Source organism: Procambarus clarkii, chromosome 5 (genome assembly GCF_040958095.1).
Source record: "Procambarus clarkii isolate CNS0578487 chromosome 5, FALCON_Pclarkii_2.0, whole genome shotgun sequence".
NCBI lineage: Eukaryota > Metazoa > Arthropoda > Malacostraca > Decapoda > Cambaridae > Procambarus > Procambarus clarkii.
In genome coordinates this window covers 13,116,553-13,130,778 of record NC_091154.1, presented here as the reverse complement: position 1 = coordinate 13,130,778, position 14,226 = coordinate 13,116,553, and the positions used below count along the sequence as shown (strand labels likewise).

Genomic DNA, 14,226 nt, shown 5'->3' with positions numbered 1-14,226 from the left:
CCCCCTTGGGAATCCAACCTCATTTAAAGTATTTTCTTCAAGTAAGTAATTATCTAAAGAAGTCTCCAAGCCGGGAAGGCTATGTAGCACCGTTAAATGTGCGGATATTCAAAACGTGGTAAATATCACTAAGGATGCCAATACAAGAACAAAGCGCATAAGGTGAACAATAACAAAGGTATCCGATTCACCAAGGATTCTATTGAGGGACGGGTGACTGCGAGGGACAGTCGGAAAGCAAGACACACCCACATTCTGGAAGCCAGGACATTCAACAAGGATATGCACAACTGTCAGAAGGACAATGCAGTTTGGACAATAAGGAGCAGAGCGGTGCTCCATTAAGTGCCTGTGAGCTGAACGTTTATGGATAATAAGTAACCTCGCCAGAGCCGTTTCCCACTGCCGGTTATGGGAGTAGGAGGAAGGCCAAGAGGACATGCTACCCTTAAGAGCATACAGCTTGTTACCAGTAACAGAGGACCAGTGAACCTGTCAAAGGGGCACGGATTGAGGTAAATAACTGGGTAAAACTCAAAATAAGAAATACTTTTGCGGGGAAATGGCACAAGTGCGGATAGCCTCCTTCACGGCAGCATCCGAATGTTCATTTAAGTTAACACCAATATGGCTGGAAACCCAGCAAAACTCCACTGTCTTAAATCTGTAAGATGAAACAGATAAGAATAAGAAACAGATAAGAAAAAGCCAATATTGAATTTTGAAATCCCGCACTCGCACCCTCTCAAAGGAGTGTGTGCGAGTGCGGGAGTCAACATGGGCGGCCTCACCAAAATTCAGAAGAGACAGAGAAGAAGAGAGGACAAACAGTTCAAGAAGGCGGCCCCGGGTGTTTGTTAGAGCATCACCCCAGAGGGAATGTCGACAGTTGAAGTCACCCAACAGCAGCACCGGCTCCGGCAAGGAGTCCAGGAGGCCCTTAAGATCAGGGAGAGAAATGTAATGGACTGTATACCATTTAGTAACAAAGACAAGGCTGCAGAACAATGGATAGGCAATTGAAAAAGTATTAGGATGAAGGAATATCATTACTGATGAAGAGCAGTAGAGTTATGGGCCCCAGCAAAAACCTGAGGAGATAAAAGAGAAGAATACCCTGGGAAGTGACCAGGACCAGCACCAAGCACCGGCTCCTGGAGACACACACCAAGCACCGGCTCCTGGAGACACGCACCAAGCACCGGCTCCTGGAGACACGCACCAAGCACCGGCTCCTGGAGACACACACCAAGCACAGGCTCCTGGAGACACACACCAAGCACCGGCTCCTGGAGATCATCCTGTACTGTGATCATCCTGTGGACGCTGGGTAGTTTGTGTACTGTGATCATCCTGTGGACGGTGGGTAGTTTGTGTACTGTGATCATCCTGTGGACGGTGGGTAGTTTGTGTACTGTGATCATCCTGTGGACGGTGGGTAGTTTGTGTACTGTGATCATCCTGTGGACGGTGGGTAGTTTGTCCACTGTGATCATCCTGTGGACGGTGGGTAGTTTGTGTACTGTGATCATCCTGTGGACGGTGGGTAGTTTGTGTACTGTGATCATCCTGTGGACGGTGGGTAGTTTGTGTACTGTGATCATCCTGTGGACGGTGGGTAGTTTGTGTACTGTGATCATCCTGTGGACGGTGGGTAGTTTGTGTACTGTGATCATCCTGTGGACGGTGGGTAGTTTGTGTACTGTGATCATCCTGTGGACGGTGGGTAGTTTGTGTACTGTGATCATCCTGTGTACGGTGGGTAGTTTGTGTACTGTGATCATCCTGTGGACGATGGGTAGTTTGTGTACTGTGATCATCCTGTGGACGGTGGGTAGTTTGACCACTGTGATCATCCTGTGGACGGTGGGTAGTTTGTGTACTGTGATCATCCTGTGGACGGTGGGTAGTTTGTGTACGTGATCATCCTGTGGACGGTGGGTAGTTTGTGTACTGTGATCATCCTGTGGACGGTGGGTAGTTTGTGTACTGTGATCATCCTGTGGACGGTGGGTAGTTTGTGTACTGTGATCATCCTGTGGACGGTGGGTAGTTTGTGTACTGTGATCATCCTGTGGACGGTGGGTAGTTTGTGTACTGTGATCATCCTGTGGACGGTGGGTAGTTTGTGTACTGTGATCATCCTGTGGACGGTGGGTAGTTTGTGTACTGTGATCATCCTGTGGACGGTGGGTAGTTTGACCACTGTGATCATCCTGTGGACGGTGGGTAGTTTGACCACAGTGATCATCCTGTGGACGGTGGGTAGTTTGTGTACTGTGATCATCCTGTGGACGGTGGGTAGTTTGACCACTGTGATCATCCTGTGGATGGTGGGTAGTTTGACCACTGTGATCATCCCGTGGACGGTGGGTAGTTTGACCACTGTGATCATCCTGTGGACGGTGGGTAGTTTGACCACTGTGATCATCCCGTGGACGGTGGGTAGTTTGTGTACTGTGATCATCCTGTGGACGGTGGGTAGTTTGTGTACTGTGATCATCCTGTGGACGGTGGGTAGTTTGTGTACTGTGATCATCCTGTGGACGGTGGGTAGTTTGTGTACTGTGATCATCCTGTGGATGGTGGGTAGTTTGTGTACTGTGATCATCCTGTGGACAGTGGGTAGTTTGACCACTGTGATCATCCTGTGGGCGGTGGGTAGTTTGTGTACTGTGATCATCCTGTGGACGGTGGGTAGTTTGTGTACTGTGATCATCCTGTGGACGGTGGGTAGTTTGTGTACTGTGATCATCCTGTGGATGGTGGGAAGTTTGTGTACTGTGATCATCCTGTGGACGGTGGGTAGTTTGTGTACTGTGATCATCCTGTGGACGGTGGGTAGTTTGTGTACTGTGATCATCCTGTGGATGGTGGGTAGTTTGACCACTGTGATCATCCTGTGGATGGTGGGTAGTTTGACCACTGTGATCATCCTGTGGACGGTGGGTAGTTTGTGTACTGTGATCATCCTGTGGACGGTGGGTAGTTTGTGTACTGTGATCATCCTGTGGAGGGTGGGTAGTTTGTGCACTGTGATCATCCTGTGGACGGTGGGTAGTTTGACCACTGTGATCATCCTGTGGACGGTGGGTAGTTTGACCACTGTGATCATCCTGTGTACGGTGGGTAGTTTGTGTACTGTGATCATCCTGTGGACGGTGGGTAGTTTGTGTACTGTGATCATCCTGTGGACGGTGGGTAGTTTGTGTACTGTGATCATCCTGTGGACGGTGGGTAGTTTGTGTACTGTGATCATCCTGTGGACGGTGGGTAGTTTGTGTACTGTGATCATCCTGTGGATGGTGGGTAGTTTGTGTACTGTGATCATCCTGTGGACGGTGGGTAGTTTGTGTACTGTGATCATCCTGTGGACGGTGGGTAGTTTGACCACTGTGATCATCCTGTGGACGGTGGGTAGTTTGTGTACTGTGATCATCCTGTGGACGGTGGGTAGTTTGACCACTGTGATCATCCTGTGGACGGTGGGTAGTTTGACCACAGTGATCATCCTGTGGACGGTGGGTAGTTTGTGTACTGTGATCATCCTGTGGATGGTGGGTAGTTTGTGTACTGTGATCATCCTGTGGACGGTGGGTAGTTTGTGTACTGTGATCATCCTGTGGACGGTGGGTAGTTTGTGTACTGTGATCATCCTGTGGACGGTGGGTAGTTTGTGTACTGTGATCATCCTGTGGATGGTGGGTAGTTTGTGTACAGTGATCATCCTGTGGACGGTGGGTAGTTTGTGTACTGTGATCATCCTGTGGACGGTGGGTAGTTTGTGTACTGTGATCATCCTGTGGACGGTGGGTAGTTTGTGTACTGTGATCATCCTGTGGACGGTGGGTAGTTTGTGTACTGTGATCATCCTGTGGACGGTTGGTAGTTTGTGTACTGTGATCATCCTGTGGACGGTGGGTAGTTGGACCACTGTGATCATCCTGTGGACGGTGGGTAGTTTGTGTACTGTGATCATCCTGTGGACGGTGGGTAGTTTGACCACTGTGATCATCCTGTGGACGGTGGGTAGTTTGACCACTGATCATCCTGTGGACGGTGGGTAGTTTGACCACTGTGATCATCCTGTGGACGGTGGGTAGTTTGACCACTGTGATCATCCTGTGGACGGTGGGTAGTTTGACCACTGTGATCATCCTGTGGACGGTGGGTAGTTTGTGTACTGTGATCATCCTGTGGATGGTGGGTAGTTTGACCACTGTGATCATCCTGTGGACGGTGGGTAGTTTGTGTACTGTGATCATCCTGTGGACGGTGGGTAGTTTGACCACTGTGATCATCCTGTGGACGGTGGGTAGTTTGACCACTGTGATCATCCTGTGTACGGTGGGTAGTTTGTGTACTGTGATCATCCTGTGGACGGTGGGTAGTTTGTGTACTGTGATCATCCTGTGGACGGTGGGTAGTTTGTGTACTGTGATCATCCTGTGGACGGTGGGTAGTTTGTGTACTGTGATCATCCTGTGGACGGTGGGTAGTTTGTGTACTGTGATCATCCTGTGGACGGTGGGTAGTTTGTGTACTGTGATCATCCTGTGGACGGTGGGTAGTTTGTGTACTGTGATCATCCTGTGGACGGTGGGTAGTTTGTGTACTGTGATCATCCTGTGGACGGTGGGTAGTTTGTGTACTGTGATCATCCTGTGGACGGTGGGTAGTTTGTGTACTGTGATCATCCTGTGGACGGTGGGTAGTTTGTGTACTGTGATCATCCTGTGGACGGTGGGTAGTTTGTGTACTGTGATCATCCTGTGGACGGTGGGTAGTTTGTGTACTGTGATCATCCTGTGGACGGTGGGTAGTTTGTGTACTGTGATCATCCTGTGGACGGTGGGTAGTTTGTGTACTGTGATCATCCTGTGGACGGTGGGTAGTTTGTGTACTGTGATCATCCTGTGGACGGTGGGTAGTTTGTGTACTGTGATCATCCTGTGGACGGTGGGTAGTTTGTGTACTGTGATCATCCTGTGGAGGCTGGGCTACTGTGCTCATCCTGTGGAGGCTGGGCTACTGTGATCATCCTGTGGAGGCTGGGCTACTGTGATCATCCTGTTGATGCTGGGCTACTGTGATCATCCTGTGGATGCTGGGCTACTGTGATCATCCTGTTGATGCTGGGCTACTGTGATCATCCTGTGGATGGTGGGCTACTGTGATCATCCTGTGGAGGCTGGGCTACTGTGATCATACTGTTGATGCTGGGCTACTGTGATCATCCTGTGGATGGTGGGCTACTGTGATCATCCTGTGGAGGCTGGGCTACTGTGATCATCCTGTGGAGGCTGGGCTACTGTGATCATCCTGTGGAGGCTGGGCTACTGTGATCATCCTGTGGATGCTGGGCTACTGTGATCATCCTGTGGATGCTGGGCTACTGTGATCACCTGTGGATGCTGGGCTACTGTGATCATCCTGTGGATGCTGGGCTACTGTGATCATACTGTGGATGCTGGGCTACTGTGATCATCCTGTGGATGCTGGGCTACTGTGATCATCCTGTGGATGCTGGGCTACTGTGATCATCCTGTGGATGCTGGGCTACTGTGATCATACTGTCCACAATATATAAAAACAAATATATTTACCTGAGCTTACCTGACAGCCACTGACACTGTAGTAACCTCGATGAGGACAGGAAGCCAGTGGCTTGTCAAAGGTCCCATCATTTGTTCGGATTTTTTCAAGCTGGATTTTAAAATTCAGCGGTTTTGGCATGTATGGCTTGGGCGGGTAGGCGGTTCCATGAGTTTATAAACCTGTGGGTGAAGAAACATCTCCTGGTCTCAGTCCAACTTTGTGGCTTGTTGAACTTGAACCCGTTGTTCCTTGTTTGTGTTACATCTGACCTGAAGAACAAGTTGTGCGGATCAACCTCCTCCAAGTTGTTCAGAAGTACTGTACTATAATAGTACAGTACTATAATAGTACAGTACTATAATAGTAGTGTACTATAATAGTAGTGTACTATAATAGTAGTGTACTATAATAGTACTGTACTATAATAGTACAGTACTATAATAGTAGTGTACTATAATAGTAGTGTACTATAATAGTACAGTACTATAATAGTAGTGTACTATAATAGTAGTGTACTATAATAGTACTGTACTATAATAGTACAGTACTATAATAGTAGTGTACTATAATAGTAGTGTACTATAATAGTACTGTACTATAATAGTACAGTACTATAATAGTACAGTACTATAATAGTACTGTACTATAATAGTACTGTACTATAATAGTACTGTACTATAATAGTACTGTACTATAATAGTACAGTACTATAATAGTACTGTACTATAATAGTACAGTACTATAATAGTACTGTACTATAATAGTGTACTATAATAGTACAGTACTATAATAGTACAGTACTATAATAGTAGTGTACTATAATAGTACAGTACTATAATAGTAGTGTACTATAATAGTACTGTACTATAATAGTACAGTACTATAATAGTAGTGTACTATAATAGTACTGTACTATAATAGTACAGTACTATAATAGTACAGTACTATAATAGTACTGTACTATAATAGTAGTGTACTATAATAGTACTGTACTATAATAGTACAGTACTATAATAGTACAGTACTATAATAGTACAGTACTATAATAGTAGTGTACTATAATAGTACAGTACTATAATAGTAGTGTACTATAATAGTACTGTACTATAATAGTACAGTACTATAATAGTAGTGTACTATAATAGTACTGTACTATAATAGTACAGTACTATAATAGTACAGTACTATAATAGTACTGTACTATAATAGTAGTGTACTATAATAGTACAGTACTATAATAGTAGTGTACTATAATAGTACTGTACTATAATAGTACTGTACTATAATAGTAGTGTACTATAATAGTAGTGTACTATAATAGTAGTGTACTATAATAGTACTGTACTATAATAGTACAGTACTATAATAGTACTGTACTATAATAGTACAGTACTATAATAGTACTGTACTATAATAGTAGTGTACTATAATAGTACAGTACTATAATAGTACAGTACTATAATAGTAGTGTACTATAATAGTACAGTACTATAATAGTAGTGTACTATAATAGTACTGTACTATAATAGTACAGTACTATAATAGTAGTGTACTATAATAGTAGTGTACTATAATAGTACTGTACTATAATAGTACTGTACTATAATAGTAGTGTACTATAATAGTACAGTACTATAATAGTACTGTACTATAATAGTAGTGTACTATAATAGTACAGTACTATAATAGTACTGTACTATAATAGTAGTGTACTATAATAGTACTGTACTATAATAGTACAGTACTATAATAGTAGTGTACTATAATAGTAGTGTACTATAATAGTAGTGTACTATAATAGTAGTGTACTATAATAGTACAGTACTATAATAGTACTGTACTATAATAGTAGTGTACTATAATAGTACTGTACTATAATAGTACAGTACTATAATAGTAGTGTACTATAATAGTAGTGTACTATAATAGTACAGTACTATAATAGTAGTGTACTATAATAGTAGTGTACTATAATAGTAGTGTACTATAATAGTAGTGTACTATAATAGTACTGTACTATAATAGTACTGTACTATAATAGTAGTGTACTATAATAGTAGTGTACTATAATAGTAGTGTACTATAATAGTACTGTACTATAATAGTACTGTACTATAATAGTACTGTACTATAATAGTAGTGTACTATACATACAGGACTCGAGAACAGAGGAAGATGTAGAGGTAAGATGAGTACAATACATAAAGCCACTAATACACACTGTGTTTCAGGCCTAACTTAATATAATTAGGTTAAATGTTTGGTGAGGTAGACAAAACTAAACAATAAGCCAATATATATACATTGTACAAGACTTTACGCAACTGATGTACAACTTTTAGGGAGGTGTACCATGAAAATAGTAGGAGAAGGGGAACACGTGTAATTTGGGAAGACTTAAAATTGAGTTATGGAAACATTATTGAATTGTTGAGAAGATTTTGAAATACCAGTAAATGCTAGATAACCAATAGACATTTATAAACTGTGGCTGTTGTAACAGTGCACACAGTTACTGTTGGGTAGTACAGTCGGGTTCGTCGTCGACACACAGTAGGGAATTCCTGGTTGGAATCCCGGGAAGGACAGAAATGGTTGGTGTGTTTCCTGTCACGTTATGTACCTGTTCACCCAGCAGCCACCAGGTACCCTGGAGTTAGCGTGTTTTGGGGGTGGCATCCTGGCAGCCACCAGGTACCCTGGAGTTAGTGTGTTGTGGGGGTGGCATCCTGGCAGCCAACAGGTACCCAGGAGTTAGCGTGTTGTGGGGGTGGCATCCTGGCAGCCACCAGGTACCCTGGAGTTAGTGTGTTGTGGGGGTGGCATCCTGGCAGCCAACAGGTACCCTGGAGTTAGCGTGTTGTGGGGGTGGCATCCTGGCAGCCAACAGGTACCCTGGAGTTAGCGTGTTGTGGGGGTGGCATCCTGGCAGCCAACAGGTACCCAGGAGTTAGCGTGTTGTGGGGGTGGCATCCTGGCAGCCAACAGGTACCCTGGAGTTAGCGTGTTGTGGGGGTGGCATCCTGGCAGCCAACAGGTACCCTGGAGTTAGCGTGTTGTGGGGGTGGCATCCTGGCAGCCAACAGGTACCCAGGAGTTAGTGTGTTGTGGGGTGGCATCCTGGCAGCCAACAGGTACCCTGGAGTTAGCGTGTTGTGGGGGTGGCATCCTGGCAGCCAACAGGTACCCAGGAGTTAGTGTGTTGTGGGGTGGCATCCTGGCAGCCAACAGGTACCCTGGAGTTAGCGTGTTGTGGGGGTGGCATCCTGGCAGCCAACAGGTACCCTGGAGTTAGTGTGTTGTGGGGTGGCATCCTGGCAGCCAACAGGTACCCAGGAGTTAGCGTGTTGTGGGGGTGGCATCCTGGCAGCCAACAGGTACCCTGGAGTTAGTGTGTTGTGGGGTGGCATCCTGGCAGCCAACAGGTACCCAGGAGTTAGCGTGTTGTGGGGGTGGCATCCTGGCAGCCAACAGGTACCCAGGAGTTAGCGTGTTGTGGGGGTGGCATCCTGGCAGCCAACAGGTACCCAGGAGTTAGCGTGTTGTGGGGGTGGCATCCTGGCAGCCAACAGGTACCCTGGAGTTAGTGTGTTGTGGGGGTGGCATCCTGGCAGCCAACAGGTACCCTGGAGTTAGTGTGTTGTGGGGTGGCATCCTGGCAGCCATCAGGTACCCTGGAGTTAGTGTGTTGTGGGGTGGCATCCTGGCAGCCATCAGGTACCCTGGAGTTAGCGTGTTGTGGGGGTGGCATCCTGGCAGCCAACAGGTACCCAGGAGTTAGTGTGTTGTGGGGGTGGCATCCTGGCAGCCAACAGGTACCCTGGAGTTAGCGTGTTGTGGGGGGGGGCATCCTGGCAGCCATCAGGTACCCTGGAGTTAGCGTGTTGTGGGGGTGGCATCCTGGCAGCCAACAGGTACCCTGGAGTTAGCGTGTTGTGGGGGTGGCATCCTGGCAGCCAACAGGTACCCAGGAGTTAGCGTGTTGTGGGGGTGGCATCCTGGCAGCCAACAGGTACCCAGGAGTTAGTGTGTTGTGGGGGTGGCATCCTGGCAGCCAACAGGTACCCAGGAGTTAGCGTGTTGTGGGGTGGCATCCTGGCAGCCAACAGGTACCCAGGAGTTAGCGTGTTGTGGGGGTGGCATCCTGGCAGCCACCAGGTACCCTGGAGTTAGCGTGTTGTGGGGTGGCATCCTGGCAGCCAACAGGTACCCAGGAGTTAGCGTGTTGTGGGGGTGGCATCCTGGCAGCCACCAGGTACCCTGGAGTTAGCGTGTTGTGGGGTGGCATCCTGGCAGCCAACAGGTACCCAGGAGTTAGCGTGTTGTGGGGGTGGCATCCTGGCAGCCACCAGGTACCCTGGAGTTAGCGTGTTGTGGGGGGGGGGCATCCTGGCAGCCAACAGGTACCCAGGAGTTAGCGTGTTGTGGGGTGGCACCCTGGCCAGGGTCAGTAATGTGACCTTGGAGGGGGGGGGGCAACCTTGATATAAGCCTAACACATACATACAAGATTTAAATAAATACATTTAAATTTAAAATATTCACTGGCTGCCTGTCCCCTGACAATGATTTTTTTCAGTTATCAAAAGTAGATTATGATTACATGTGATTAGTAATAACCACATGAATGCTTTAAGGTATAGCAACAACAGTATATATGCAGATGAGGAGCCACAATAACATGGCGGAAGAAATGTTGACCAAACCTCACACTAGAAGATGAAAGACGACGACTAAAGCAGTATTTAATAACACCAAATATTAAGTAAATATGCAGAAATTATTAAGTAATGTTCACAATAACAGCAGAACAGTCTTACATGAAAGGAGAAGAGGGAGGGAAAATTGGTTGCTCAAAGTTAATAAGGTAGTTCATTGTTTTGTAAACTGGATGAGAGATAATTAGTACAATTGTTAATACCACTATGGAGGTCATTCCACAGTTTAGGACCCTTGATTTGCAGAACATTTTTACTTTGGTTAAATCACAATAAACTAATCCTCACACGATGAGTACAGGTGCACAATAAATTCCCACTCATTGGATCAGTATAGTGTTGTATAGGGCCCCTATACAACACCTATATAGGCCCCTATGCAGGGCCCCTATATGTGTAGTTGTGTAGGGCCCCTGTGTTTATGGTACTGAGGAAATAGCTGGAGTGAGAGTGAAAACAACAGTTGAATACTTCCATCATGGTACTGTTAGAACACCAGTTGTCATTCTCCTGTACTTATGGAACTGTTACATGGTACTGTTAGAACACCAGTTGACATTCTCCTGTACTTATGGAACCGTGACAATACAGTAGTAACCTTCTATTATGGTATCCTGAAATTAGCCCAATGCAATATTCACTTTGTCTTGAAAATAGTATAATTTTCAAGACAGCGCTACAATGGCAACAGTTAATTTTTCTGAATGGAGCATGAGAACAGTGAACATTTGAATAACTTTCCTTATGAGTAAAACTTTCAACAGGTTATGACTGTGAAATGCTGAACCTTTTGTGTTCAAATGAACAGCCGCCACTCAAAGGGAACACCTGTGAGCAGTCGACACTCAAGGGAAGCACTGGTAAGCAGTCGCCACTCAAGGGAAGCACTGGTGAACAGTCGACACTCAAGAGGAACACGGGTGAACAGTCGACACTCAAGGGGAGCAATGGTGAACAGTCGACACTCAAGGGGAGCACTGGTGAACAGTCGACACTCAAGGGGAACACGGGTGAACAGTCGACACTCAAGGGGAGCACTGGTGAACAGTCGACACTCAAGGGGAGCACGGGTGAACAGTCGACACTCAAGGGGAGCACGGGTGAACAGTCGCCACTCAAGGGGAGCACCGGTGAACTGCCGCCACTCAAGGGGAGCACTGGTGAACAGTCGCCACTCAAGGGGAGCATGGGTGAACAGTCACCACTCAAGGGGAGCACGGGTGAACAGTCGCCACTCAAGGGGAACACCGGTGAACTGCCGCCACTCAAGGGGAGCACGGGTGAACAGTCGCCACTCAAGGGGAGCACGGGTGAACAGTCGCCACTCAAGGGGAGCACGGGTGAACAGTCGCCACTCAAGGGGAGCACGGGTGAACAGTCGCCACTCAAGGGGAGCACCGGTGAACTGCCGCCACTCAAGGGGAGCACGGGTGAACAGTCGCCACTCAAGGGGAACACTGGTGAACAGTCGCCACTCAAGGGGAGCACTGGTGAACAGTCACCACTCAAGGGGAACACTGGTGAACAGTCGCCACTCAAGGGGAGCACCGGTGAACAGTCACCACTCAAGGGGAGCACTGGTGAACAGTCACCACTCAAGGGGAGCACCGGTGAACTGCCGCCACTCAAGGGCAGCACGGGTGAACAGGAACTTGACACCTTAAAGATTATTACACCAGCAGAAGGAACATCAAATGATAAACTCTTTAACAAGGGTTACATAAACGTTAATTCATCGCATAATGTTTTACAACAAATTGAACATTTTCACAGCAAGACAAATATTCTGAATAGTAGATGTGTCACACAACTCAAAAGATCAAATGAAAATAGATTAATTTTGGAAGATTGTAAAGACAAGTTTGAAGAAGCAGTTGATAATGAATGTAAGTCGGAAATAGTGTCTTTAGGGAGGGAAGGAGGTTACTGCTTTGATGTTCTGCCATTAAATAACAATGGTTCTCAGGTAAATATAACTCAAGTATCAAGCAACATCAGTCATGAACCTGCAGCTGATGTAAATGTGTGTGTAATGAAGCCTCACGAGTGTCCTGAGTGTGGGAAAAGATTCAGTCTGCTGAGTAATATGAAGACACACAGGTTGGTGCATACGGGTGATAAGCCTCACGAGTGTCCTGAGTGTGGGAAAAGATTCACTCTGCTGAGTAATATGAAGACACACAGGTTGGTGCATACAGGTGATAAGCCTCATGAGTGTCCAGAGTGTGGGAAAAGATTCACTCAGCTGGGGAGTATGAAGACACACAGGTTGTTGCATACAGGTGAGAAGCCTCACGAGTGTCCAGAGTGTGGGAAAAGATTCAATCAGCTGGGGAGTATGAAGACACACAGGTTGTTGCATACAGGTGATAAGCCTCACGAGTGTCCAGAGTGTGGGAAAAGATTCAGTCAGCTGGGGCATATGAAGACACACAGGTTGGTGCATACAGGTGATAAGCCTCACGAGTGTCCAGAGTGTGGGAAAAGATTCAGTCAGCTGGGGCATATGAAGACACACAGGTTGGTGCATACAGGTGATAAGCCTCACGAGTGTCCAGAGGGTGGGAAAAGATTCACTCGGCTGAGTGATATGAAGACACACAGGTTGGTGCATACAGGTGATAAGCCTCACGAGTGTCCAGAGTGTGGGAAAAGATTCACTCAGCTGGGGAGTATGAAGATACACAGGTTGTTGCATACAGGTGTTAAGCCTCACGAGTGTCCAGAGTGTGGGAAAAGATTCACTCACTTGGGGAGTATGAAGAGGCATAAGTCAACCCATAAGCCTGATAAAACCTGACAATGTCAGGAGTGTGATTATATTCAAACAAATTGTGATCCGAGAAGGTCAAGGAACTTTATATATGACGGCGCATGTTGGTAAGAGATTCATTAACCTTTGTAATATGTGGAATCATTGACCTCGTATATTTGAAGTTGAATTATATAAATAATTTAGATAATTAATATAATAGTTATACCATATATAACAATTAGGTTTTAATTATTGTTACCAGTATATGACCAGTTTATGGCTGCATGTAACAGATGGGTGGTAGAGAGGGAAGGAAACTATCAGGGAACAGCGCCAAGCCATTACCACTATATAGCACATGGAAGGGGTCAGGATAAGGATTTGGGATGGGACGGGGGAAAGAAAACTGCCCAACCACTTGGAGGATCGGGGATTGAACGCCGACCTGCATGAAGCGAGACCGTCACTCTACCGTCCAGCGCAAGTTGTTGTCTTGGGCTGTGGAGAGTTAGGCCTAATATACTGTTGTTTATAGGTAAGGTCATTAGCCATCTTGAGGTTCCCCATCCAATTACTGGCCAAACTGAACTATGATACATCTGACTGACCAAGTGACACGTGTATCATGCACAGTAAGTTTATTATGTGTACAGCCTGCAGACACCCGTGTGCACCAGCCTGCAGACACCCGTGTGTACCAGCCTGCAGACACCCGTGTGCACCAGCCTGCAGACACCCGTGTGTACCAGCCTGCAGACACCCGTGTGTACCAGCCTGCAGACACCCGTGTGCACCAGCCTGCAGACACCCGTGTGTACCAGCCTGCAGACACCCGTGTGTACCAGCCTGCAGACACCCGTGTGCACCAGCCTGCAGACACCCGTGTGCACCAGCCAGCAGACACCCGTGTACACCAGCCTGCAGACACCCGTGTCCACCAGCCTCCAGACACCCGTGTCCACCAGCCTGCAGACACCCGTGTACACCAGCCTGCAGACCCGTGTGCACCAGCCTGCAGACACCCGCGTGCACCAGCCTGCAGACACCCGCGTGCACCAGCCTGCAGACACCCGTGTGTACCAGCCTGCAGACACCCGTGTACACCAGCCTGCAGACCCGTGTGCACCAGCCTGCAGACACCCGCGTGCACCAGCC

The 14,226-nt window shown here is 46.9% G+C and overlaps 1 protein-coding gene across 1 annotated transcript in view; it reads left to right on the top strand.

The window, feature by feature from the left end:
• Positions 1-13,139, top strand: part of LOC123764050 (uncharacterized) — a 112,399-nt gene extending 99,260 nt beyond the window's left edge. Inside the window, exon 9 of the mRNA XM_069339533.1 lies at positions 11,081-13,139. Within this exon, the coding sequence (XP_069195634.1) occupies positions 11,081-13,116 (2,036 nt within the window). The 3' untranslated portion in view covers positions 13,117-13,139. The remainder of the gene's footprint in view (positions 1-11,080) is intronic.
• The last annotated feature ends 1,087 nt before the right edge of the window (positions 13,140-14,226 follow it).